This window comes from Amphiprion ocellaris, chromosome 1 (assembly GCF_022539595.1).
Source record: "Amphiprion ocellaris isolate individual 3 ecotype Okinawa chromosome 1, ASM2253959v1, whole genome shotgun sequence".
Taxonomy (NCBI): domain Eukaryota; kingdom Metazoa; phylum Chordata; class Actinopteri; family Pomacentridae; genus Amphiprion; species Amphiprion ocellaris.
In genome coordinates this window covers 33365149-33390116 of record NC_072766.1, presented here as the reverse complement: position 1 = coordinate 33390116, position 24968 = coordinate 33365149, and the positions used below count along the sequence as shown (strand labels likewise).

General features: G+C 40.4%; 1 protein-coding gene across 6 annotated transcripts in view; it reads left to right on the top strand.

Moving 5' to 3' along the window:
• adamtsl3 (ADAMTS-like 3) overlaps positions 1-24968 on the top strand; it is a 139656-nt gene that overhangs the window by 23113 nt on the left and 91575 nt on the right. For 4 of the 6 annotated variants that reach the window (XR_004846184.2, XR_004846185.2, XM_055012677.1 and 1 more), the window contains exon 3: positions 331-450. The exons of 1 other annotated variant lie outside the window; for it this stretch is intronic. Coding sequence is in view for 3 of the 5 variants with exons in the window: in XM_055012677.1 (XP_054868652.1) it covers positions 331-450 (120 nt within the window). In the remaining 2 variants the exon portion in view is untranslated. Of the gene's footprint in view, positions 1-330; positions 451-3264; positions 3385-24968 lie in introns of all 6 variants that reach the window. One more of the 6 variants, XM_055012672.1, reaches the window with a different exon arrangement.

Sequence of the window (24968 nt, the reverse complement as noted above, 5' to 3'; positions counted from 1 at the left end):
GGCTCTGACCTTTCTTGTACAGAGCCTCTGTATTTTTAGTCCAGTACAGCTTATTCTCTATGTGGACACCGAGACAAGCAATGCTCAGCAATGTCCACCACTGTTCCCCTTATGACAGTTGGGTTTTGAGTGGTCCTTTTCCTCCTGAAATTAACCACCACCTCCTTAGTTTTTGTGATGAAAAAAGCTCACAAAATTTATAGCCGATGATACCAAGAGTCCACCAATCCAACAGTGCATATGTGTATGAGATTATTATCAGACTCTGATCTTATTACCAAGCACTTCAGCAGATATTGATTCACTGAAATTCTGTGTGTGTGTTGTCAGTGTTCAGAGAGTCAGTCCCAGACTGCAGTGTTCCTGCCAGAGTTTGCCCTCTTACCTCAGGGCAGCTTTATGGAGGATGCCACAGAGGATCAGTTTCTAACCTACAGATACGACGACCAGGTCAGTCATGCATTTTTTACTGCTGCTGGACCGCTATAAGTTTGTAAAAACTGATGCCAATATTTAGAACAGACCTGAAAATGCATGCTGGTAATAGCTTCTGAAAAACAAAACCGTTCCATTGGTGGCTTGTGTAAACAGCTCAGTTATGTTTTGTTGTGACAGCGCCCTCTAGTCACTATAGACTATGACATGAGTCTAGAAGGGAGTGAGGTGATTTGTTTGTAGAACCACAAGATCTGTGTTGGAAAGAGATTTGGGTGAATGGATGGGACGAACAAAGAGTGGAACTTTGAAACGGAGGACTTAGAATTCATTCAAAACTGTTAATATTGATTATTATTATTATTATTATTATTATTATTATTATTAGTAGTAGTAGTAGTAGTAGTAGTAGTAGTAGTAGTAGTAGTAGTAGTAGTAGTAGTAGTAGTATTACAGTTATTGTTTTATAAGCTGTCATCTAATTTATAAATACAGCTGAATAGTTCTTAAATAATAAGTTAATTGATTGTTAATTTTGGATTGTGTATTTTCCAGAGGAAACACTTGGATAATTTGGAAGCTTTATTTATCTTAATTTGTTTTGTGATTTTGATTGTCTTTTTCCTTTTTTAAAGTCAGTATTAGACACCTGATTTGTTACAAATACTGTGGGTTTTCTTAGAGTTAAAAATGTTCTCATTTATACTAAAAGAGCACTTTGTTTATGCCGTGTAAAGATTTGTAAATACACTGAGCAGATCACATACCTTCTCTCTTGTCTTTATGTGCCTGTTTGCTATTGAAGTAATCCAAAAGTAACTAAAAGTAATCTTGTACATTACTTTTTTATTTTGGTACTTTGAGTAAGTTACTGATTGCATTTTTTTAACAGGTAACTTGAATTGTACCAGATTGCATTTTTAAAGTAACCCTCCCAACCCTGGAAACACAACACAGAAAACCAAGAACACAAAACTCAAAAATACATGGAGCAAACTCACAGGGTGAAGAATCTATGGGGAAGACATGAGACATAAATTATCAGCGGAGCTAGGAGACTGAGCTAGAGCTAACCAAAACCAAGAACTATAAGCCTAGGAGGGTGAAAAGGAAAAAATGCTTAAGAGAACACGAGGATTGACTGATGGAAACCAGGCTGACAAACATCAGGCAAAAAGTAGTTCAAAACTAGACTGACAGATCAGGACTGGGAAGCTACAGGCAGGAAAACCAGATGGCCAGTACTCTGCCAAGGCTGCTCAGTCGTGTGATTTCCGACGGATCAGTCTGCAGCAGTGGGTTTGTAGTAGACCGGCACAATGGTGTGGTATAGTAGAGAGGCACTGGAAATCGACAGAGTTCACCACAAACGATCACATGATTGCGATCCTACTACAAATCCACCGCTGCGAACTTATCGGGACTTATCCGTCGGAAATTATACGACTGAGAAGCCTTGGCGAAGTACTGCACTCTCTCAGTGCTTTTCTTCTTTGCAGAAGCTTGTATGCAGTTTTAATGCGTGCATTTGTGTCTCGCCATTCACAATATAGCAGATACTGTTGAAAGCTGTGCATGCATATTCTTTCTCCTGACAAACTGAAATTGTTACCAAGCAGTTTTGCTGCCTGTTTTTTTTTGTGGCAGTACAACATTTGAAGTGTTAACTTTCATGCTTTGTCAGCAATAAAATATATTAGAATGCTACATTTTGTTTCATTTCTTACCTTCCCATTTTTTTTTGCAGTAGAATTTATCGAATAATAATTTTAAAATGAAAATAGCATAATTAATTGACTAGAAAATACATTACCTATATCAACAAATGATTTTCTATAGTCACAGAAAATGCTGCTATTTATTATGCATGTTATATTTAGATGTTTAGTAGTCTCTGTGAACTGATGATTTTGAGTAAAGACTACTAACGAAAACTTGTTTTGTTCCCAGTATGCAATTAAGGTTCCATGTTAAGACAACATGAAATGTTTAGTTTCTCCATGTGTAAAAACTTAAACGGTTTAAAGCAATTAGTTTCTGTGCAGTTTTCTAGTAATGTCAACCAATTTGGGCTGTAATTGTCTGTACCAGGGTTTTCAACAGTAGAAGTGTTAATTGGTGGCAGGAGAGCAGCTCCTGCACAAATGTTCTCAATTGTTGCTGATTAGGCAGCAGCTAGTCCAACACAGAAAGACGGGAAGAGAGGGAGAGGAAGAGGAGAGACAGCCAGCAGATCCCGGGTTGGGACAGGGATCCTGACACTGAGAAGTTTTATAGCATCCTCCTCTCTGACACCTCCACCAAAGACTACAGCTCTACTCCCAGGACAGAACCAGCTTTCTTGATGAGGTTGTTGGCTCTCAGCATTGGCTGGATTCACCCTACTGCCCCAGCACACTGCAGTGTAGAAGATGATGCTGGACACCAACGAATGATGAAACATCTGCGGCATGGATCTGCAGACTTTGAAAGATCTCAGTCTGCTGAGGAAAAACAGGTGGCTCTGACCTTTCTTGTACAGAGCCTCTGTATTTTTAGTCCAGTACAGCTTATTCTCTATGTGGACACCCAGATAAGTAATGCTCAGCAATGTCCACCTCTGTTCCCCTTATGACAGTTGGGTTTTGAGTGGTCCTTTTCCTCCTGAAATTAACCACCAACTCCTTAGTTTTTGTGATGAAAAAAGCTCACAAAATTTATAGCCGATGATACCAAGAGTCCACCAATCCAACAGTGCATATGTGTATGGGATTATTATCAGACTCTGATCTTATTACCAAGCACTTCAGCAGATATTGATTCACTGAAATTCTGTGTGTGTGTTGTCAGTGTTCAGAGAGTCAGTCCCAGACTGCAGTGTTCCTGCCAGAGTTTGCCCTCTTACCTCAGGGCAGCTTTATGGAGGACGCCACAGAGGATCAGTTTCTAACCTACAGATACGACGACCAGGTCAGTCATGCATTTTTTACTGCTGCTGGACCACTATAAGTTTGTAAAAACCGATGCCAATATTTAGAACAGACCTGAAAATGCATGCTGGTAATAGCTTCTGAAAAACAAAACCGTTCCATTGGTGGCTTGTGTAAACAGCTCAGTTATGTTTTGTTGTGACAACGCCCTCTAGTCACTATAGACTATGACATGAGTCTAGAAGGGAGTGAGGTGATTTGTTTGTAGAACCACAAGATCTGTGTTGGAAAGAGATTTGGGTGAATGGATGGGACGAACAAAGAGTGGAACCTTGAAAAAGAGGACTGCTACCCATTTCAAAGCAAACCTCTGTTTTCAATACGACTGTTCCATAACCTTAACTGCTTGTTTTTTACTCCGCCAAGGAACGTGGTGGAGTTCTGTGACGATTGCCGTACGTTCGTCTGTCAGTTCGCAACATTACTCAAAAATGGAATACTGATCTGATTTTACAATAGCCATGCTTTGAGATGTTTAGCAAATGAGGTGAGATGCAGTTGTTCATGAATTCCACTTGGTATAGTATTCCAGATTTCAGATGCATGAAAAGAGAAAATAGACCACCCAAAAGCACTTTTCCTAATAGATACTATGCAGTTACCTCTAGAGCCTGCCCTGGTTGATCTGCTGGGGTTCTTTATGACGAATTCTTGTAGCGGAGGCGGGGCTTGGCCATGAAAAATTTTGTTAACCAAAACAGAATCTGTTTATTTTACAATGTTATTCAGGTTTAATCACTCATATTTCTTAAGAATGTAACAATGATGATACATTTATTTTTTTTAATCTAGAACCTTTAAGGCTTGTTTGTATATTGTAATGATAGGTTTCATGGTTGTTTTACAGGCCATTGCCCAACTTGTTATACAGTACAACATGTGGGGCATAATCATCGCATCAAAATCCAGTTTAGCTGATTCCTGTTAAATATCATCAATAAATTGCTTATATGAATGATAGTGGTCTTGTTAGTTTGTACAGCATTATATTTTAATGTGCTGCTCCGTGACTGTCAGCAGTCATGTGTTTTTGAGTTGTGCTGATGTAATCTGTGCTTGATGAGTTCGAAATGAGCAGTTCTTTGGCTTGTATGCATCACATTAACTCTTGAGCTACAAGTTGGCTTTATGACACATGTTAAATACTGGTTCAGTGTGATAGTCTATTGCTTTACAAAAGAACCATGCTTCACCGAGGCTTCTTCTTGAGGACCCCCCTGAAAACAAGAATGTGTCAAATTGGTCATATGCTTTGGTTTTGTTGTGCAAACACCTGTCAGTCTGTTATGGAGTGATGACAGGTTTCATACTTGTACTGAGAATTTTGGTGGTCAGGAATTACCTCACATTTGTGTTATGAATTGCCCAGTTAGGGTCTGAAAAGAACATTTTGATCATGGTTTTGCAAAGTGCAAAAAATAAATATGCAGCCTACACAAGATGCAAATGCTGCACAGACACACAGTTAATGTAGCTGTTAAGTGTTAGCGTGAGTGGCAGATGCTGTTCCCTTAGCGTAAGAGACAGGATTACAAGCTACAGGCTGTACAACATGTGGGGGATCATAGGCGTTCTGATCTACATCTTCTTCACTAAGGCAGGTTGTATGAACTGATTTTGCAAACTAATGTACATCCCAGTTGTTCCACCTCAACAGTGAAATGCAGGCAGTAGATGTGAAGTGTCAGTAGTGCTGCTTCCTGTATTTTGCCCTGCAGGGTGGTTAATAATGCTTTGTCTAATTTTCTAGCTCACTGTTTATTGTACATCCTGCTTAATGTAGCAGATCAGCTAAGTGGTGTTCAGGGTGAGGTCCCAGTGGAGATTAAAGGTATCCCAAGCAAACAATGAGGAATGCAGTTTTATTTCAATACATCACAGTTGAAGCAAGATCTGAGGTATTCCTGTGATTCAGTCATTCAGTTGACATGACTAGTGTCAGTGGAAACTTCTTACCAAAGACACTTACAATCCATGGCTCCTGCTCCTCCTGGCAAACGTGGAATGTAAAGATGGGGAGCGTTTTAAATCTATCAGAAAAAGACAGTTTGATGCTGGGGGATTGTATGCCAGGATAGATGAAATAATTTTTTCTTATTGTAATTTTGCCTTCAGCTTAACATATAGATTGTTGCTTCTAATGTTATGTAGGTACGGCCTCATTTTTTCAAGATAAATCATGTCTTTTTCACATTTTTAAAAATTCAGTATTTAACCAACTCCAGAACATATAGAATTCTGACTGCACTTCTCCAGCTTCATGCATGTGCCAACATTTTTGGCCTTTTTATTTTATTCTCAATACGCTGCACACAGATCTGATGCAAACTGATTATCTACACATCTACACAAGCAAAACAGTTTGTTTAAATGGAAACCTGCAGTGCGGAACTTGCCTCTCTTCTTTGGGATTGAGAGTAATAACACAGACACTGTTGAACTTGTGATGTATGCTTACCATACCATTATTTGCTTTTTATGATATCCTTCCTCTGAAGTTCCTTTTTTATCTGGAGCATCAGAAGCTTCTCTTGGACACTTCTGAGGCTGACACCAACATACTGCAGATCAACACAGAAAAAACAGTTGAGATGCTGTTGGACCCCAAATCAGTGTGTGACCATAGTCCTGTGGCCATATAGGGCAACAACATCTTTTAAGTACCTAGGTGTGCACATTGATAGCGACCTCAGCTGCGATGTGCTACCTGCTCTATCCAACACATAGACTGTATAATAAATTTATTATAGTCTATGGTCTAACATGCTGAACCAACAGTGTCGCCAGGACAACATAGTTTGCGCTTTCCAAAACCCTTAGGCCTACATGTCGCTGTTAAAAGCCTACGTTGTAACAATGCTATTGTTAGGGTCTCATTAGGTTTGGGCACATAAACCACTTGGTTAGGTTTATGGAAAGCGTGTGGTTCGGGTTAAAATGATCACTTTTAACGTGGTATGTAGTTGTCATGGCAACAGTAAATATGTCAAAGCAGCAACATGAGTTGAGAACAGTGGGCAGCGTTGTCGGGATAATGGGCCATTCTAAGCCTGTTGAAAGATAGGCCTAGAAAAATGTTTCTTACCGCATGCTGCGTCTTCCATCTCAATATCCTCCAAAATTTTCCTCTTCTTGTTGATCTGATTTTGCCGTTTCTGTGAATGGTCCATGGGTCTGTTGTGTATCGGCCTACTCCTGCGTTTGCACCTAAAATGCTGTCAATAATTTCCACTGCAGCCTCCAGAATTCAACCGGGAAAGAGGTAGAAAAAGGCACATTTTAATTAAAAAAAAAAAAAAAAAAAAAACCTAATCACTGAGATGCAGATTCGCACTGGGCTAGTTTTATCACAGGACGTCAGCATTTGGTGAAATATGGCAGGTAATTTGTGGTGGAATTTTTACTTCACAAATTACAGACATGGCACACTCACGCAGGATTAAGATCGCAAACATCCTTCGATGGTCCTGAGATAATACTAATCCCATGTGAACAGGGCTTAAAATGATTTATTATGTATTTTATGTGTTTTTGGTAGTGTACTGTGATCTGTCGTGTGTTGCAGTGCAGCTTGCTTTTTGCCATTATCCAAGACAAATTCCTCCCACGGGAGACAATAAAATGAACTTTGAACACTGTACAGTAATGTTACTATAGACACCAGATTTAAAACTTCAGTATTCTGTGAAATACAGAGAAACCAGCCGGTGCTGATCGGCTTCATCAGAATTGTGTGAAGTTGCTCAGCAAGAGCTTGAATTTAACAGACGATCAATAATATAAGTCCTGCTCTCCAGCTTAAAACATAAGCCAGTATTATTTCTGGTAATTGCAGTGTAACAAGTTGGACGATGATCTGTGTTTCTTTTAGTCGCTTACCTTTTGTGAATTTGGTCAACAGACACACAAAAGCTTGTGGGCGGCAGCATTCTCCTCTGTGAGAAATACCGATCACTTTTACAAAACAGGCTCATATACAAACTTTGTGCCAGGTGTAAGTGCATTTGGATGTTTACTTATTTGCACTAATTATTACCAAATATAATTTTTTTTCTGTCCATAACGTTTGACCTCACTTTGTGCACTCTCTGCACAGTGCACAGCCATGCACTTTGTAGTAAGCAGATAGGCACAAATCAAATCAAGTTGCGTTTGGACAGTAGAAAAATATGTTGGTTTGCATTTTGAAGTCACAACTGTTACTCTTCGTTTTTATTACTCCTTCATGCGTAGGAGCACAGAGCTAAAATTCCAAGAAAAAAACACATTTTAAAAGGTTGATCACAAAACTTTTCATTTGCACAGCTGGTAGGGAAACTGAGTTTAAGGAGTGCATTTTAAAAGTACTGTACTTAGGTGTTGGCACTGTACATAGTTTGGTCTCATATTGCATTCCTGTAGAGTTCTGCGTGCTTTGATGAGGAGAGCAAGGTCATTTTCCTCTCTCTGCTGTTTGAAAAAATCATATTCAAAAATGCTAATTGTTCTGAGAACATTTTTCTACTTTTACCATCACACTGAAAATGAAGCCTCTGTATATCGTGTCAGGTTTTGGGGACATTGGAGTGGGAGCACCGATATATAGAGATGCCATCTACAAATGAGTCACTTGATGTTAGAGGAGAATTTCAGCTGACCATCTTTGACAGCCAGCTGAAATTCTCCTCTAACACAGAGGAGATTATCAGGAAATGTCACCAGAGACGGTATCTCCTAAGGAAGCTCAACTCTTTTGGAGTAAATAAGAAAATTCTCTAGACATTCTATTACTCCTTCATAGAGAGCACCATCACCTTCTCCATCACCTGCTGGTTCTACTCCACCAGCCTCCAGAACAGAAACTGCCTGCAGAGGACTGTCACTGTATGCTCAATAATCATAGGACTGCCTCTCAGAACTCTGTCAGCAGTGTATGAACAGTTAACATGTAGACTGGCAAACCGGATCATCCATGACCCCTCACATGCTCTCTTCTCTGCATTTGAGTGACTTCCTTCTGGTCGACGGCTTCACTTCCCTGCATGCAGGACACAGAGGAGAAGGGCTGCCTTTGTACCCAGGGCAGTCCAACTCCTCAACTCATGAACCATAACACCTCCCCTCCACCCCCCAATAATGCAGATATTATATCCAGATGGAAAAAGGTGGTAAATGTCTTAATAGACCATATTTGTCTTAGAAAAGACAGCGTTAGTTTTTTTGAATAATACAACCTCATCAATTCCTGCTAAAAACTTTGTTAACCTCCTGATGCAACATTAAGAAAGGCGGTTGAAAACCATGTAGCTGTACACAGCAATACAGATGCAATTCAGAAACTCATTCAGAATAAATCAAGGCATCAGACAATAAACACCGGCTTACCACACTGTCCATGTGTGTTGTGTGTGTAAATGTTTGCATAAATTATAAGTATAATGTGAATGTTCCTGGATATCCTTGTCATCTGCTTCTGGAAAGCCACCCTCAGCTCTGATTCATATTAAAACCTAAGACCGTTACAACATGAAAACCCTCCATCCATTATCTATACACCGCTTGATCCTCACTAGGGTCATGGGGGGTGCTGGAGTCTATCCCAGCTGACTCTGGTGAAGGCAGGGGACACCCTAGACAGGTCGCCAGTCTGTCGCAGGGCTACATATATAGACAAACAAGCACTCACACATTCACACCTACGGGCAATTTAGAATTATCAATTAACCTCAGCATATTTTTGGACTGTGGGAGGAAGCCGGAGTACCCGGAGAAAACCCACGCATGCACAGGGAGAACATGCAAACTCCATGCAGAAAGATCCCGGGAAAGCCGGGACGCGAACCAGGGATCTTCTTGCTGCAAGGCGAAAGTGCTAACCACTACACCACTGTGCAGCCCACATGAAAACCAGTCAAATGATATTCTGTGTATTAACTGTCACAGCAATGGAAAGGGAGTTGACTCAGAACTGACTCTCTCCAAGCTTACTTTTTTTTAGGTATGAATGTGCCAAGGTTATATAAATTCAACACCGAGGCATGGTGTGTGAGTAATGGTGTTGAAAAGCTCCAAAATGTTGACATATCAGGCTTTCACAGCTCTGGCGTCAGTTCCTGGTTATTGTCTGACAGAGGTCTGAGCTACAAATAGATAACATGACGCAGATAGAAGACATGACAGCAGAGCAGCTAGCAGCTTTATCCAAGGCTATATTTCTGTCTCCTCTCTCTGGTTCAGACCTATCCAAGGCTGTTTCTCTGTCCTTCTCTTTTATAGTCTTTGCACTTTACATTTTTTTAAAGTTATTTTTTTGGCTTTTATTAGATAGATACAGTGTAGACGGACAGGAAATGGGGGAGAAGAGTTTGGGGAAGACATGCAGCAAAGGGCCGTGAGCAGGAATCGAACCCAGGCCGCTATGTCAGGAAGCAGCCCCTGTACATGGGTCGCTCGCTTAACCCGTTGAGCTATCCGGCGCCCCACTTTACGTTCTTGAGACTAAAAGCCAAATGTCTTAACTGACAATTAGGAAAAAAAACAAGTCAATTATGGGGATAGTGTCCAGTCCTTATGCTTTACCTGCATTGGAGGGGTGTAAGATACTCAGTGACCAATACTAATATTATTTCTCTCAGGTCTGGAATACAGCCCGACAGCTACAGACAGACATACAGTCATATCCATAGATATTTGGACATTGACACAATTTTCAGCATTTCTGCTCTGTACACCACCACAATGGATTTAAATGGAACAATCAATGTGCTTTAAGTGCAGACTTTCAGCTTTTATTTTGAGGATATTTACAGCCAAGTCTGGTGAACGGTGGAGGAATTAGAGCATACTTTAGATGTGCCCTCCTCCTTTTTAAAAGGTGGTGTACAGGGCTGAATTGCTGAAAACATGTCTATGTCCAAATATTTATGGACCTGACTGTATATCTGCAGCATTACATTCCCCTGGCCCAGCTGCATATTCATCGAGGCATTCACTTCCACCCTGTCTATGTGAAAAGGATTTTAAAATGTGATATAAGAAGAGCCTGAGATCAATAGCCATGCATAGCCCAGAGAGGAAAGTGAAACGAGGCAGAAATGTGGCCTGTAGATGTAGATGATGTAGATCTTGATATTAACCCAGCTACCACAATCTTCTCCTTCTACAGTAGGTTTTAGCTGCACATTCTGAAATAATGAATGATTCATGCCAACTGTAATTACAATAGTTGTAGTAAATACAGAGTCATCACATGTTCTTTTTTGTTATGCCCTCATTGTACTATTTAATTTTTTTGGCTACTTTGGGGCAGCAGAACAAGCTGTAAACACAGTAGTGGCACAGAGGTGTAGATTTGCAGTCACCTACTGTAAGTTAGTGTAATCCTAAGAGCTTCAGTTGAAGAACCAGACTTCATTTTTGATTCTTGAAGTCCAGTTCTTCTCCTGAAGGACTGACAACAATGCTGACACATTTTCACCACTGAAAATGTGCAAACACCAGATTTTTTTTCTTTAGTGCACACTCAAAACAGACAACTAGTGGGCCATGAGGATATATTCACTGGTACAATGTGTTTTCATTACTCAGCTAACTGTTGCCATACTTTGGCAGCTATTAGAGGCGTCACCTTCTATAAAGTATCCATGGAAATATTACTGACACTGCTGCAAATATCTTGCTGTGAAATGGAAAATCTCCCTAATAAAAACTTGATAAGATAGAAAAATATTTTTTTAATAAAAGAATCGCATTTTGACACACACACACACACACACACACACACACACACACACACACACACACACACACACACACACACACACACACACACACACACACACACACACACACACACACACACACACACACACACACACACAGGTGTCTGTGGGCTTCCATTTTGAGGTGTCTCCACAGATGTTTTGTGAAGCTGGTTTAGGTTTGTTCATTGGTCAGCTCACTCAAGAACAGTTAGAGACTTGTCCTAAACTACTCAAGTGCCGAGTTACTCCTGTTTGAATTTCAGGTGAACTTCAGGTGAATTTCAAGTAAACCCAATGCCTGACATTTTGATCAGTTCAAGTTTTTGCATTGACAATGACATGTCAAAAGCATTTGGACAAACCCATTAGTCACACAGACAAAGACCTTTATGTTTCCTAGAAGACTGTTTACTTACTTACTTACTGCTTATAAACTATGACAAGGCAGTGTGGTCAGAGGTTGCTTGACATGGGTGGATGTGTCCACAGCCAACTGAGGGGACACAGAGACAGACTGGCCACTGAAACAGGCTTTCAAGTGGGAGTTAAGGAAAACGTGTCTTGTTGCCTAATGACTCTTAGCTCCAGAGCTTGTTTTTGAGGTGACGCATATTGTGTCACCGTGCAGTCACTCTGTAGTCTGTGGTGTGAATGTGTGTTTTTTCGCCCACTTGCTGGGCATTGCTCATAAATGTTGCTTTTGGGCTGGCATTTTGATTTATGATTGTGAGATTATAACTCTGCACACACTCAAGTGCCATTCCAGCCAAGTGTTTGTACTGTCTGCCTACACATATGTATGTACTTTTGTGAGTCGTGTGTTTTTGTGAGATCTGGAAAGCTGTTGTGATTGCATGTCTTGGTCTGCGTGATGTATGTTTTAATATCCTCAGGGGCATCTGTAAGCGCAGAACCACTAAAGAAATGACACTTAAATCTTTCACGCTATTTGTCTACGGATTGGCATCACAGTGATGCTCTAGGGATTGTGTAAATCGGTTTCTTCTTTTTCTTTTCCTCTGTGAAGAGTTTATGTTGGTTCTAATCTGAGGTGCTGTTAACTTTCCATTTCTGAGGCTGGTAACTCCAATGAACTTATCCTCAGCAGCAGAGGTAACTCTTGGTCTTCCTTTCCTGGGGCAGTCCTCATGAGAGCCACTTTCATCATAGCATTTAATGGTTTTTGCGACTACTCTTGAGGATAAATTCGAAGTTCTTGAAATTTTCCAGATTGACTGATCTTCATAAACAATGATAGACTGTCCTTTCTCTTTACTGAACTGAGTGGTTCTTGCCATAAAATGGACTCTAACAGTGGTCAAATAGGGCTGTCAACTGTGTACTAACCCTATTTCTGCACAGCGCAACTGACAACCTTAAACACATTAAGTAGGCAAGAAATTCCACAAATTGACCCTTAACAAGGCACACCTGTTAATTCAAAACCATTCCAGGAGACTATTCCATGAAGCTGACTGAGAGAATGCCAAGACCGGCAGCTTGTGATGTGTAATGCCATTGAAATGTCCAATCTAATGTGATTTCTACCGTCTAAAGACACCTTTACGATACTCATACTGACAACAGATGACCTTCATAGCAGGCCTATTAAAATCTGCTCTTTCAATACTCAGTCTGAATGTCTCTCATTAGGCCTTTGTCTCTGTGCCACATTTTGCTTGATATATGTCAGTCTTTGTCACGCAGCAGTGTAAATGATCAGCAGTGTTCAATTTTTTCATCTTCCCTCAATCATTAACACGGTACTATCTTAAAAATAACTGTTACAAATTCACAGTCAGGCCTGCAGAGTGCGACAATTTTGGTTGCACATGCAACCAAAGATCTATCAAGTATGAGTAAGCATTTTCATGAGTGGATCTGGGTAGTCTGACATTTAGCCTGACACTCTCTGCACGAGTCTCTTTATGCACAGCAGCCATGCTGCAGCATGTACATCAGATGTACATCCTCACCCTGCAAGAAACACTGAGATGCGATAAAACATCTAATAGTATGCTTTCCATAAGAGTGCAGACAAAAATAACTGGGAACACAAAAGAGGAGCTACAGTTGCTGGTTTGCTAACATGCTACTCACTGTCAGCCTTCTGGGTAGACACAGCGTAGGTTCTCAGCATGTATCTACAAAGTGAAACAAAGTGAAGATGAGCAGCAGCAGAAGTTATCAATAAATAATTGTGGAGGTCTTTGCACAGCTGTTTGTTTTTTGTAAGTTCTATGCTGATCAGATACTGAATTGTCTTTATAGTCTTTATAAAATAGCATGAAGTTCTACTCTGTGAGATGTCTTAGATGTGGTAATAAAGGACACATCTGTCACCATCTCTGTTCTTGTCCTCATATAAAGGAATTAGGAGAGCTGCTGATGACAAACACATTTTCTACACCTTTTTACCTTATAGTGGCTTGTGTTGTGTTTGGTTAAAACTTAGTATCTGGTTGTTTTTTTTTTTAGCATCAGCAGCTTCAGCAGCTGGTATACTCTGTGTTTCTCATGCAACATTCATTACTGCACTTCTTATAACAGCAAAAGATAAGAAAAGCTGCATTGCAGCATTATGATGGAAATGCAGTGCCTGCATCATGCAATCCCAGATACAGATGTGGAGTTTAAAATACACTGGGGTTCAAAGAAAGTGCTTTACCAAGGAATTTTACATTTTTTAACATTTTTTTTTTTTTTTTTTTTTTTTAGCAATTACATGTTACATTATTAACAACCAACAAAACGAAAGATATTCATTAATACTTGAGTAAAGCTAACATTAGCTACAAATCTTAAGTAATATTTGACGGGTGCTCAATAAAACTTCACCTTACTATATGACTTTCCTTGAGATTGCATATATTCAGTTCAATTCCATTTCATTTATATAGCGCCAGTTACAGGTCAGATTGTCTCAAGACGCTTTACAGAACCCATATGCCTCAATGTGAATATGTTGTGAATTGGCTCTACATAATGAAAAAAAAATGAATGAAATGATAGAGCAGAGTGCATGAACACTAGAACAATATTCCATAATCTCAGACAGGCAGATTGTTGATATGTTGCAGAGGATGAGTGGGAAGAATGGGTTGTGTAATTTAGGAGAGAGACCACAGTGTTGGTATGGGATGTAGAGGTGAGCAAACCAATCCCTGGAGAGGGCCTTCTCAGAGTCCCTGTTGAACAGAGGCTCATCTCCGCTTTGGTTAACCATTCCAGGCACTGAATCATAGAAGAGAAGGTAAAGAAAGCATATGAGCTCTGGCAATGAAGATCGAAGAAAGAAACTTCTTCAGTCCACTAAAAAGGGGCCAGATGGAAACCCCTGCAACAGTATCAATTCCTGAGTTAGAAACTGAAGGGTTTACATGTCTGTCCTCTGTTTCTTAGGTTTGCACACAACCCTGTGGGATCAGCATTTGGATTAAAATGATCACTTTCATCATCATGGTTACAATAACAATTATGTAGAATAAAATTTCCCCTCAGGTGATGAGCTGGTTTACTTTTTTTAATGCTATTACTACTAAATCCCAAAAATACAGAATACATAAGTAAAGAAAACAAAGATCAATGAGAGCTTTATACAAATCATAAAATATATGGTCAACTGTCTCCCATCTCCAAAATTATTCATTGAGGATGGATTTTTCCAAATATGAACTAGTTTTCTGGCCTCACTCACAGTGATGGCTCTGTTTAAAAATGATTGTTTCTAGGTCATTTTTTATTACATGTCTCAGATGTAATTCTTTCATGATAGAGCTCGGGCTGCACAGTGGTGTAGTGGTTAGCACTTTCACCTTGCAGCAAGAAGATCCCTGGTTCACGCCTTCCTGGGATCTTTCTGCATGGAGTTTGCATGTTCTCCCTGTGCTTGCGTGGGTTTTCTCCAGGTACTCCGGCTTCCTCCCACAGTCCAAAAATATGCTGAGGTTAATTGATCATTCTAAATTGCCCGTAGGTGTGAATGTGAGAGTGATTGTTTGTCTATATATGTAGCCCTGCGACAGACTGGTGACCTGTCTAGGGTGTCCCCTGCCTTCGCCTGAGTCAGCTGGGATAGACTCCAACCCCCTGCAACCCTAATGAGGATTAAGCAGTGTATAGATAATGGATGGATGGATGATTGAGCTCATAAGCAAATCTTGTTGCTGCTTTTGATCCGTTCATCGTTTCAAGAGACCTTACCTCAACCTTTATGTCTGTGATTCTTCTTTTCTGTTGATCAGTTCTGGATTTTACATTTGATTAAACAAGCACAGCAAAGCACACATGATGGTAAAAGAAGAACAGGTCTTTGCTGATTCTGGTTGCATTTACGTACCTCCACTTCAGCAAATGTAGGCAACAGGGCTGGAGTAGTGACTGGGAAGATATGTAAAATTACTACTCCACAAGGAATTTGACAGCATCGATTTTTATCACAGTACAAGTGCAGACAAACCAGTGCCTCTGACTGATGTTCACCAAAAGAGAAAAGAAGCTTTCTTATAAAACTTTAGGGATTTGTCAAAAGCCCTAAAAATAGGAAAGGTTTTTGAAAACTTGTGACATATTGCAGAGGTCTTGTTGTGTCTCCTTTGCTGCCTCAATCCATGGATAAAAGAGGACATAAATTGCCTGAAATTCTGGTCAGTAGTAGAATAATACACAGTCAGCTTGTTTAAAGAGTGCTCTGTCATTTTCATCATGCAAAGGGGGCATTTTATGTTTTTCCAAATTGCACCTGCGTTTCCTTCCAATGCTGGAGTATGGCAGATATAATGAATTGTGTTGCTTTATAGAAAAAAAGCAGAAAAGGTCTCTGCCAACCAGACAACATGCTGAATTCCTTTTTAACTTTTTAGACCAAAATGTTGATGCCTGTAAATAATTAACCAATAAGACATGAAAGCAATAAGGCAATAGGACTCTCAAGCAAATGGCAAAATTTGGGCAAAGTTTAACTTCATCAGTGGCAGATTTATTTCACAAGATATCAATATGGGGAAATCAAAAAGGAAATCTGAATAAAGCTTAAGCTTGTTTCCACATCAACTGACCCTCTTTTAATGTAGCTTTTTAATATAATCACATCAGGAACTGTCACTCTTGATAATCCTTTTTGCATGTTGCAGTTCATCAAAAAAGAAAACAAGTCAACCAATGTGAAGCAAAACCTAACAGGTTTCAGTTACCTTGTGGCCACAATGATGGTAAAGCCCTGGCTGCTGATTATTATTTTGTTTCTTGCTCTAGTTTTGCAGTGTTGCCCAGTGAGTTTCCCATGAGTCCTGTTGGTGAAGACTGAGTTGCTACGTTGATAGACTCTACACAGGCCATTCCTTTGCAATGTCTTCATATTATCTAAAAGCCACCAACACCAGCATCATCTATCAAGTCTAAACTCTCCTCTGTGTTGGTCTGTCACTGTCCCCCTTCTTTTCTCTCCTCTGTTCCACATCAACCGGGTCAAGGCAGCAGTCAGTTAGCCTGCAACCAGCTCTACACTGATCAAATTAAACACTTCAGTGACTGCAAAATGCCCGTCTCCCCTTACCTCTCTTTGTGTTCTGGCGTGGATGAGAGCACCTCTGTCATAACCATGGTAACCCCACCTCATCCCTCAGCAAGCCTGGCTGGTGAGAGGATGGTTGTAATGCAGTTTGATGCTTGACACACACAGATAGACACAGAGCCACACACACCCTTAATCTGTCAGGAACTTTAATAGCACAGGGGCAAAAGGAAAAGGGGTAAAATGGATTAGCTTGGTGTTTGTAACAGAAGGGAGCCATGCGTACATTTTACACTGCATTACTCCCTCCTGGGAAAGCAAATTGGGCATTTTGTGTTCCACAGAGCTTGCAGCACACCTGCTTGTCTCAACACTACACCCTGTCCCCAAACCTCTGTCCAAAAAAAATCACACAATATACATGATTACAAACAGAAAAAAAAATGCTCAAGTTGTTTGAATAAGCAGTTCTAATTTGCTGAATTGCTCGTGTGGCTGCATTTAATTTTCCCTTGAGGGTTGACTGTCCAGTGCATTACAGTGTTGGAAGTACTATAAATGATTTTTGCAGGCTGGAGCAGGTCAGGGCATGAGGTCCGATCTTAAAGGAATATTCAGACAATGAGTACTGCCTCAAAAGGAATGTTTACTGAAACTGTTGATTTCTGGAAGGAAATGGGGAAGCAGCAATAGAGAACTGTGATGACACTTTTTGAGCTGTATGTAAGCAATTATTCCAAATGACTCTCATAAGTCATGTTTCTTTTATCTTTTGTTAAATCTTTAACTGCTTTTCAACAATGGCGGGGGGCTTGTAGGAGACCAAAACCAGTTCACTGTCATGCTGTCTCTGTACGTCGACGAAATGCTTTGTTTACCTGCTAAACGCCATTGTAGCAGGTAAAATATATCACTGTTACTGTTTAGTTTTAATATCAGTTATCTTTGATAACTAATACTCATTCAACTATTGCTGTGTTGACAACAGATTCCACTGGAGTTTAATAAATTGTTGTGACCCATTGTCAGAAGAGTCAGTCACTGGTACAAATAAATGTTTTTCACAGATACACATTTCAACATCTGTAGTAAATTTACAATAGACCCAAGATGCATGATTGGTTTTTTTTGTGTGTGTGTGTGACAAAGACGCATACATTTAAATGATTCCATCATGGAAAGTCCTGAGTTATATAAGTCATTGGACTGCCATGATATACATGGTCTTTGCAAAAGTTGAAAACTTTTGATTACAACTGTATATATTTCAACCATGTCTCTCACTCTTCCAGTTTTCATTGAAAAAGTAGCAATGACACTTACTGAAAAAAAAAGCTTGAACACTGTTTTTGTGTGAGCTCCTCAGTCTTGGTGTAGAATGATAACAGCAGTACCTGTCAGCTTATGATGATGCATCAAACATCACAGAGTACCAGCTAGCAAGATGGTGGATCACGATCAGTCCACAGTAGGTAGGTTTGTAATTGGCATGCTGTAAACAAAACTAAGATTAATGTCATTGAGAGGAGACACTGCAGATTGTGATTCCTGTTTTTCCAAATATATACAGATATATTTCATTTGGAATGAGCAGTGCGTTATGATGATTAATATTAACTAAAACCTCTGCTAAGATCTACATAGCTGTGTGACTTACTGACTTGAGTTGCTGACTTTTTAGTTTTGCTACTTCTACACAATATTTTTACATTTATTTTTATACTGTATTTGTCACTTCTTGCCAGATCAGCTGCTGTAAAGAAAAAGTGTCATGGTGTAATTAGGTAAAGCACAGTACAATACATTGTTATTGTTCCCACCGAAGTCATAGTGTTATTTGAGTTCAGCGCTGTATCTTTAGATTGAAGGCAAAAAAATATATTCCTTAAAGGGACAGTGTGTGAAATCAAACATAACATTTTAATCAGAACTGAAATAATGTGGCTTTTCCTCTTTTCTTGTCAAGGTAGAGTTATTAGAAATGGTGTAGTGGCTGAAATGGTATGTTCCGAATGCAGAATATAGGTCAGAAACATGCTCAGACTGCAGGGAAATTATTCCTTTCTATCTTGTAGGACATATGCTGATGTATGCTGAATCATATTAATGATGTTTCTTCGTATTCCTGCCATCTAATTGCCATAACTTTTTGTTTGGCCCAGAAATCACTGATTTGAATAGCATTATACTGGCATCACATGTTCACTGTTCTGGTGCCTGCCAGCAGTCACCCTAATCATCCAACATGATAAGTTATATTTTCTTTGCAAGTGTTTTCATTTCTTTAGATTTGTCAGTCACTTTTTTAGTGACAAGCATGTATACTGGTCTAGTTCCAAATTAAGAACCAGATTAAGTGAGTTTGGAAGCTTGGTTTCCTCTCTGCACTTCAGTTTATTGTTTATACTCTTCCAGTTACCTGTTTTCCTGTCTACTAGCTCTCCTGCCATTTTAGAATAGTTGCTCACACCTGCTCCACTGTCCTTCCACTTGCATTATATGAACACCCCACTCCACTCTTCATGTTTCCACTTCCCATTAGTCTCATCATTATATATACAGTATCCATATCGCCATCCATTCACTGCCAGATTGTCTCCGTGCACTTCGTTGGAGATTCCCGGTGTCACAATGCGTGTGGAGTTAGAACCCCAAATGAGAACAGCACAGAGTGGACCGCAGGCAGACTGGATGTTTAAACTGGGTTTAATTCACCAAAACCAACAAAACTATCAAATGCCAACTAAGGCCAAAAACTCACAAAGGAAAGTCCTCTCACAGGAACGTGGCCGGCTGTGTCACGCACCATGGTCTCTGTGACAAGCAGTAGAAACCCACCATCAGTCAGTGTGGGGAGACCGTCTTTATGCCGGAGGTGATTGGACGAGCTGCAGCTGTTCTCCATCCGCCCTGATCACCTCCAGGCTGTGACACCCGCCATTCCAACTCCTTTTTGTAGCCCCTGCCTGTAAACTTTCATCAAATTTTTTGCCTGATCTTGTCATTTCCTCCATCTCCTCTGCTTTGTGGGAGCCATTCCTTTCCCCCCAGGTGGGCATGAGTGAGGTGTGTGTGGGGGATAGGTCGGGCTCATTGGATAGTTACCTGCTCATGGACACCTGCAGAGAGTGGCTGACCTGCAACTCATCACCTCCTAACAACTAAAGACGAGCCCAAACCTCCACTGAATGCCGGACCTTTGAACTGCTCCCTCTCCATCATTCCCTGCCTGCCTGCACCCCTGACTCCACGGTAGTCCTCAATCCCTGCCATGCAATTCCGAAACCTGGTTAGAATAGAATCGAATATATACTTTATTGATCCTTAGTAGAAAATGAATTTGTAACAGCAGCATGTTAACATAGACAAGTGACAACAGAGAGCAGAGAAGGAGGAGCGAGGTGAGGTGGGACTGAGCTGACGGAGGTCCTAGAGCTGGTAGGGGAGGGGCAAGTCCTCCACCTCTCCTCTTACCACATGGTATGGCGTCCCGGTCTGGAAGCCTCTGACACTGGTGTTATTCTCGGTAATACAGTCTTTCAGCCATGTTTCCATGTAAAACATGAGGCTGCTTTCCCGGTAGAGTCTTTGGCTCCTGACGAGTGTCTCAAGCTCCTCCATGCTATGGGTACATAGAGCGAACATTTCCAATGATAACAGACGGAAGAGCCAATCTATACGCCTCTCTCCCAACTATCTCTCCCTTCCTCCTGTTCCTTTTTACTCCAGCTCATCTCCCTCTATGTATCATCCATAGAAATTCCTCTGGAATATCATGTCTCATCCTGGCAGTTGTGGAGCGCAAGGAGGCTCCTGTTGGAGTAAACAATAGCTGGCTGACTGGCTCCGTTGCTCCGCAGTTAGAACTCCACTGAGCAACGGTCTTTTCCACTTCATTTCCTCTTCTCACTCCTCGAGGATAATCAAAAAAAGTCGGCTTAAAAAAACACTTGTCACCAACGATTGTAAATAACGTTTGGCATCAAGAAAAAAACACACTAAACTGAAAAGCACAGGACTAATAAGCTGCCGTAACAGGCTACCACATCACTGGCACCCTCTTGTTTTCTTTATCATCTCCAATTTCCACACTTGGAGTCCCTTCTGCCACTCCTACCTCCACAGACAAAACCATTTCTGCTATACCACACACCTTCCCAGCCTACATTCTCTCGACCGCTCTCCCTCACTCTGGCTGCCAGCTATGTGTAGTGTTATTCTGTAGTGTGTTTTTGTTTTGCTTCAGGGCAGTTAATGTGTGTCTGTAGTGCTTGTATTCACTGTTATCCTCACGCGCCCTCTCCAGTAGTGTTTGCCAGGTCGGTATGTTGTAGAATTACCTCTAGTATTGCATACATTTTGTACAGGACTGTTATTCTAACATGGTTATCTGCAGTAAAGGGGCACCACAGGGAACAGTCTTGACTCCCTTCATCTTCACCCTGCACACAGCAGACTTTATGTACAACTCAGCCAACGGTCACCTGCAGAAGTTCTCTGACGACTCTGCACTTGTCGGCCTCATCACCGATGGGAATGACAGGGAGTATAGAGAACTGACCCAGAACTTCGTGAACTGGTGCCACCAGATCAATGCTGGGAAAACCAAAGAACTGGTGGTGGATTTCCAAAAGGTCCAAACACACTCAGCCAAAACCAGTGAACATCCAGGGAAGGGACATTGAGACATCTTTTATGTACCTACACCCTACACCTGGATGGATGCATAGTACTGTCAGTATTTCTATTCATCAGAAAAAATCTGTGCAATGCCAATGATATGTACAATACTGTTATTTCAAGATGTTAGTACTTTTGTATATTTTGCTATATTTTATTTTTATACTGCATTCCTTAAATGTTTCTACTATCTTTGCTGCTGTAACACCACAAATTTCCAAACTGTGGGATTAATAAAGACTTAAATACTGAGCATTTTATTTTTACATGTAAATATACTGATTCAAATAATCCTGAAATCAGTTGTTAAAATGTCAACTTTTCATATACCTTTTCCAAATTCCCAGAAAAAAAGACAGAGCAGATACCAAATGTGTGGTGAGTGCAATGTTTGAATGCACACTGTGATTACTCTTGTTGAGTGCTGTGTATCTGTCACATTTAGCAGTTTTACATCTTTTTCTCTCCCTCTCTCTCTCTGTGTGTGTGTGTGTGTGTGTGTGTGTGTGTGTGTGTGTGTGTGTGTGTGTGTGTGTGTGTGTGTGTGTGTGTGTGTGTGTGTGTGTGTGTGTGTGTGTGTGTGTGTGTGTGTGTGTCTCGATGGTGGGTACTGATCACTATGCCAAACCACACCAATTAGCAGCCTTTCACTTGACTTTGCTAAATTCTTCTGTCAGGGTGAGACCTCCTCCACAGCTCTGCATGGTCCAGAGGCTGCAGCTCCACAGTTAACAGCATATGACTGTTCACACTCAGCACACATCCCAGACTGAGTGACCAGCTCATTTTTATCAGCATAAACTGAGATATCCTGCCAAAGCTACTAGGAATTTTGTGACAAGACACACCTGAACGATCAAATAGATTTCTGGTAAATTCTAAAAGCTTGATTAAACTAAGTTCTGCAGATTTTTTTGAACCAACACAGAAACATGTCACCCATAATACACTACCGTTCAAAAGTTTGGGGTTGCCCAGGCAATTTCATATTTTCCATGAAAACTCACACTTCAATCCATGTGCTAACATAATTGCACAAGGGTTTTCTAATCATCAATTAGCCTTTCAACACCATTAGCTAACACAATGTAGCATTAGAACACAGGAGTGATGGTTGCTGGAAATGTTCCTCTGTACCCCTATGTAGATATTCCATTAAAAATTAGCCGTTTCCAGCTACAATAGTCATTTACCACATTAACAATGTCTAGACTGGATTTATGATCAATTTAATGTCATCTTTATTGAAAAAAATGCTTTTCTTTTAAAAGTAAGGACATTTCTAAGTGACTTCGAACTTTTAAACCGTAGTGTAAATAAATCCTTACATTTATTAAAGGTGGTCTTTTTTTATATCCTACAATGCAGGTACACATAAATGCTGTCTTACCCATTGTACTTACTTTTTCACTTAAAAAAATTGGTTTAGGAATTATTTTAGTTTGGAGTGAACCACAAAATTAGTGTCACCATGCCTTACTGTCTTTCTTTTCAAGGTTTTACTTCCCTTTGCGCCTTTCTTAGTTTTGTTTTTCAACTCTTTGCCACCCCGACTTCACAGTGGTATGCTCCATTTTAAGAACTGATGGCTTTCTTCCAATGGTTATTTTTGTATGCTGTTATTTTTACCCTGGTCTTTCCTCCTTTTTTGCTCCTTCACTCTCTTCATTCTTCTCTTCTTCAAGTTTGGGATAGATAATGTTTTTGGTCACTGCAAATATGTTCAAAGACATCAACAAGGAAAGCACTCAGAGAGCGCAGTGCTCTCTCTGTATTACAAGCGCATTGCTTGTAATACAATCAAAATTTCTATATATATATGCAGAAATAGACATACTGTGAGTCACTGCATTGTCCTAAAGACTACCAGATATAGTCATGCAGTGTATACAGCTTCATTTTGAATATGAATATATGTTTTTTTCATTTAATTTCTGTAATCAGAGAGTCTTCTGACCTGTGCTGACCCTTGATATGTGGTAGGTTGTAGTAGTCAATAGGGGTTCCTCAGATAGTTCACTCCTAATTGGAGCTGTTTGAGCATGTAGATGGGAGGGTGAAGAAGGTAAGTGTGCGTGAGGCTCTTTTCTATTCCAGTGCAAAACATAATGTGACTTATTGATGCCAGAGACAATGGAAACATTGTTGACATTCATAGCTTGTGCAGTTGTGTTGTGTAGACTGATTAGGAATATCCTCCAAAGTAAGGCTGCTTTACTACTTGCATCCATCCCCGAGGTGTGTTTTAAAGGTTACAGACTGGGTTTTAGGAGAGAAATAGGATGAGCTGGCTTCAGTCGTGCTTGTGTTTATTAACCTGGTTGCTCTGTAATTGCTTTGAGTTCTGCTTACTGCTGTAAAGTAAGCAGGTTTATGCTTTCAGGAAAAGTTCAACAAGAAAAAGTGTTCTGAGTTGATTTCTTTTCAAGAGTAAGATGAGATCTGTGCATTAAGTGCAGAGGTGGAATGAGAACATGGTTTTCCTTTTTTAGCATGAAGACTTAAAGAAGAAGGAAACAGGTAGCCTGGCTCTAAACAAAAGTATGCATATCAGCAGTAGTAATTAGTAATTGAGCCTAATTTTAATTTCATGCTGTGCCTTAATTTTAACAGCTAGCTCTAACACATGAAAAGACAGTTTGTAGTCTTAGAGGGGGTTACATGCTGGAATAATCTTTCGATGAATAATAGCACAGCACAGTGTCTGTGTTGAAGTCATGTTTTTACTGTGAGTTTGCTGAGTTCAGTGCCATTATACTTTCACAGAGGCATGCATTAAAATCTGCCTGCTTAAAATACATGAAGCAATCTGAAGTACATGGAGAAATGCCACCCAAAAGTGCCATCAGATAGATAGGCTTTTTACTAGAAGTTGTTATTGCATATAGCACCTCGCTAAAGCCATACATTTGTTTGTAATTTAAAAATGTGTAGCAATTTAGCTGGCAGTAGTAAGGGGAGAGTGGCTATGGGAATGGAGGCGGAGGAGATGTGGGAGAGATCCAGGAGTGTGCGTCTTCAGAGTACAGCATGTTTTGGAGAATAATTGGCAGTGGACGGAAATTCAGATGGTGAGGGATGAATGCAGCTCGAGGCAGGAATCCAACAGTGAGCGACACGGATAGTTAATCAGAGAGTCGGTGGTTAGCGTGAGTCAAAGCAATCAGAACAAACACTGAACTGGAGCTGGCCTGACTTCACTAGCTGAATGTAGTTCAACGGTCCACTGTTTAATGGTGAACAAAGCCCTTCTGTTATGGCAGATGAGGAATCAAGCGCAGGTGAGTCACTCTCCATCAAGTGTCCTCACTCAGCTGATTATCCACTCAAACCTCCCACACACACACACACACACACACACACACACATTTCCTCCATTTATACTTTTACAGTTCCTCTCCAGGGATCTCAGCACTCTCTCCATCATTCATTCCCCCCCTCCTTCACCTTTCATCCTGCTATTCTGTTTTCTTCTTTCACTTTGCATCTCTTTTTATGATCTTTCTACCTTTCCATCTCTGTCTGCAGCCTTTTGATGTTTATTCTATAGTTGACACTCAAATACACTTAAAGTCTGGGCCCCTGCAGGACTTCCTGCCTCTTGTTTTGTACAGAGCGTCTGTCATGCTG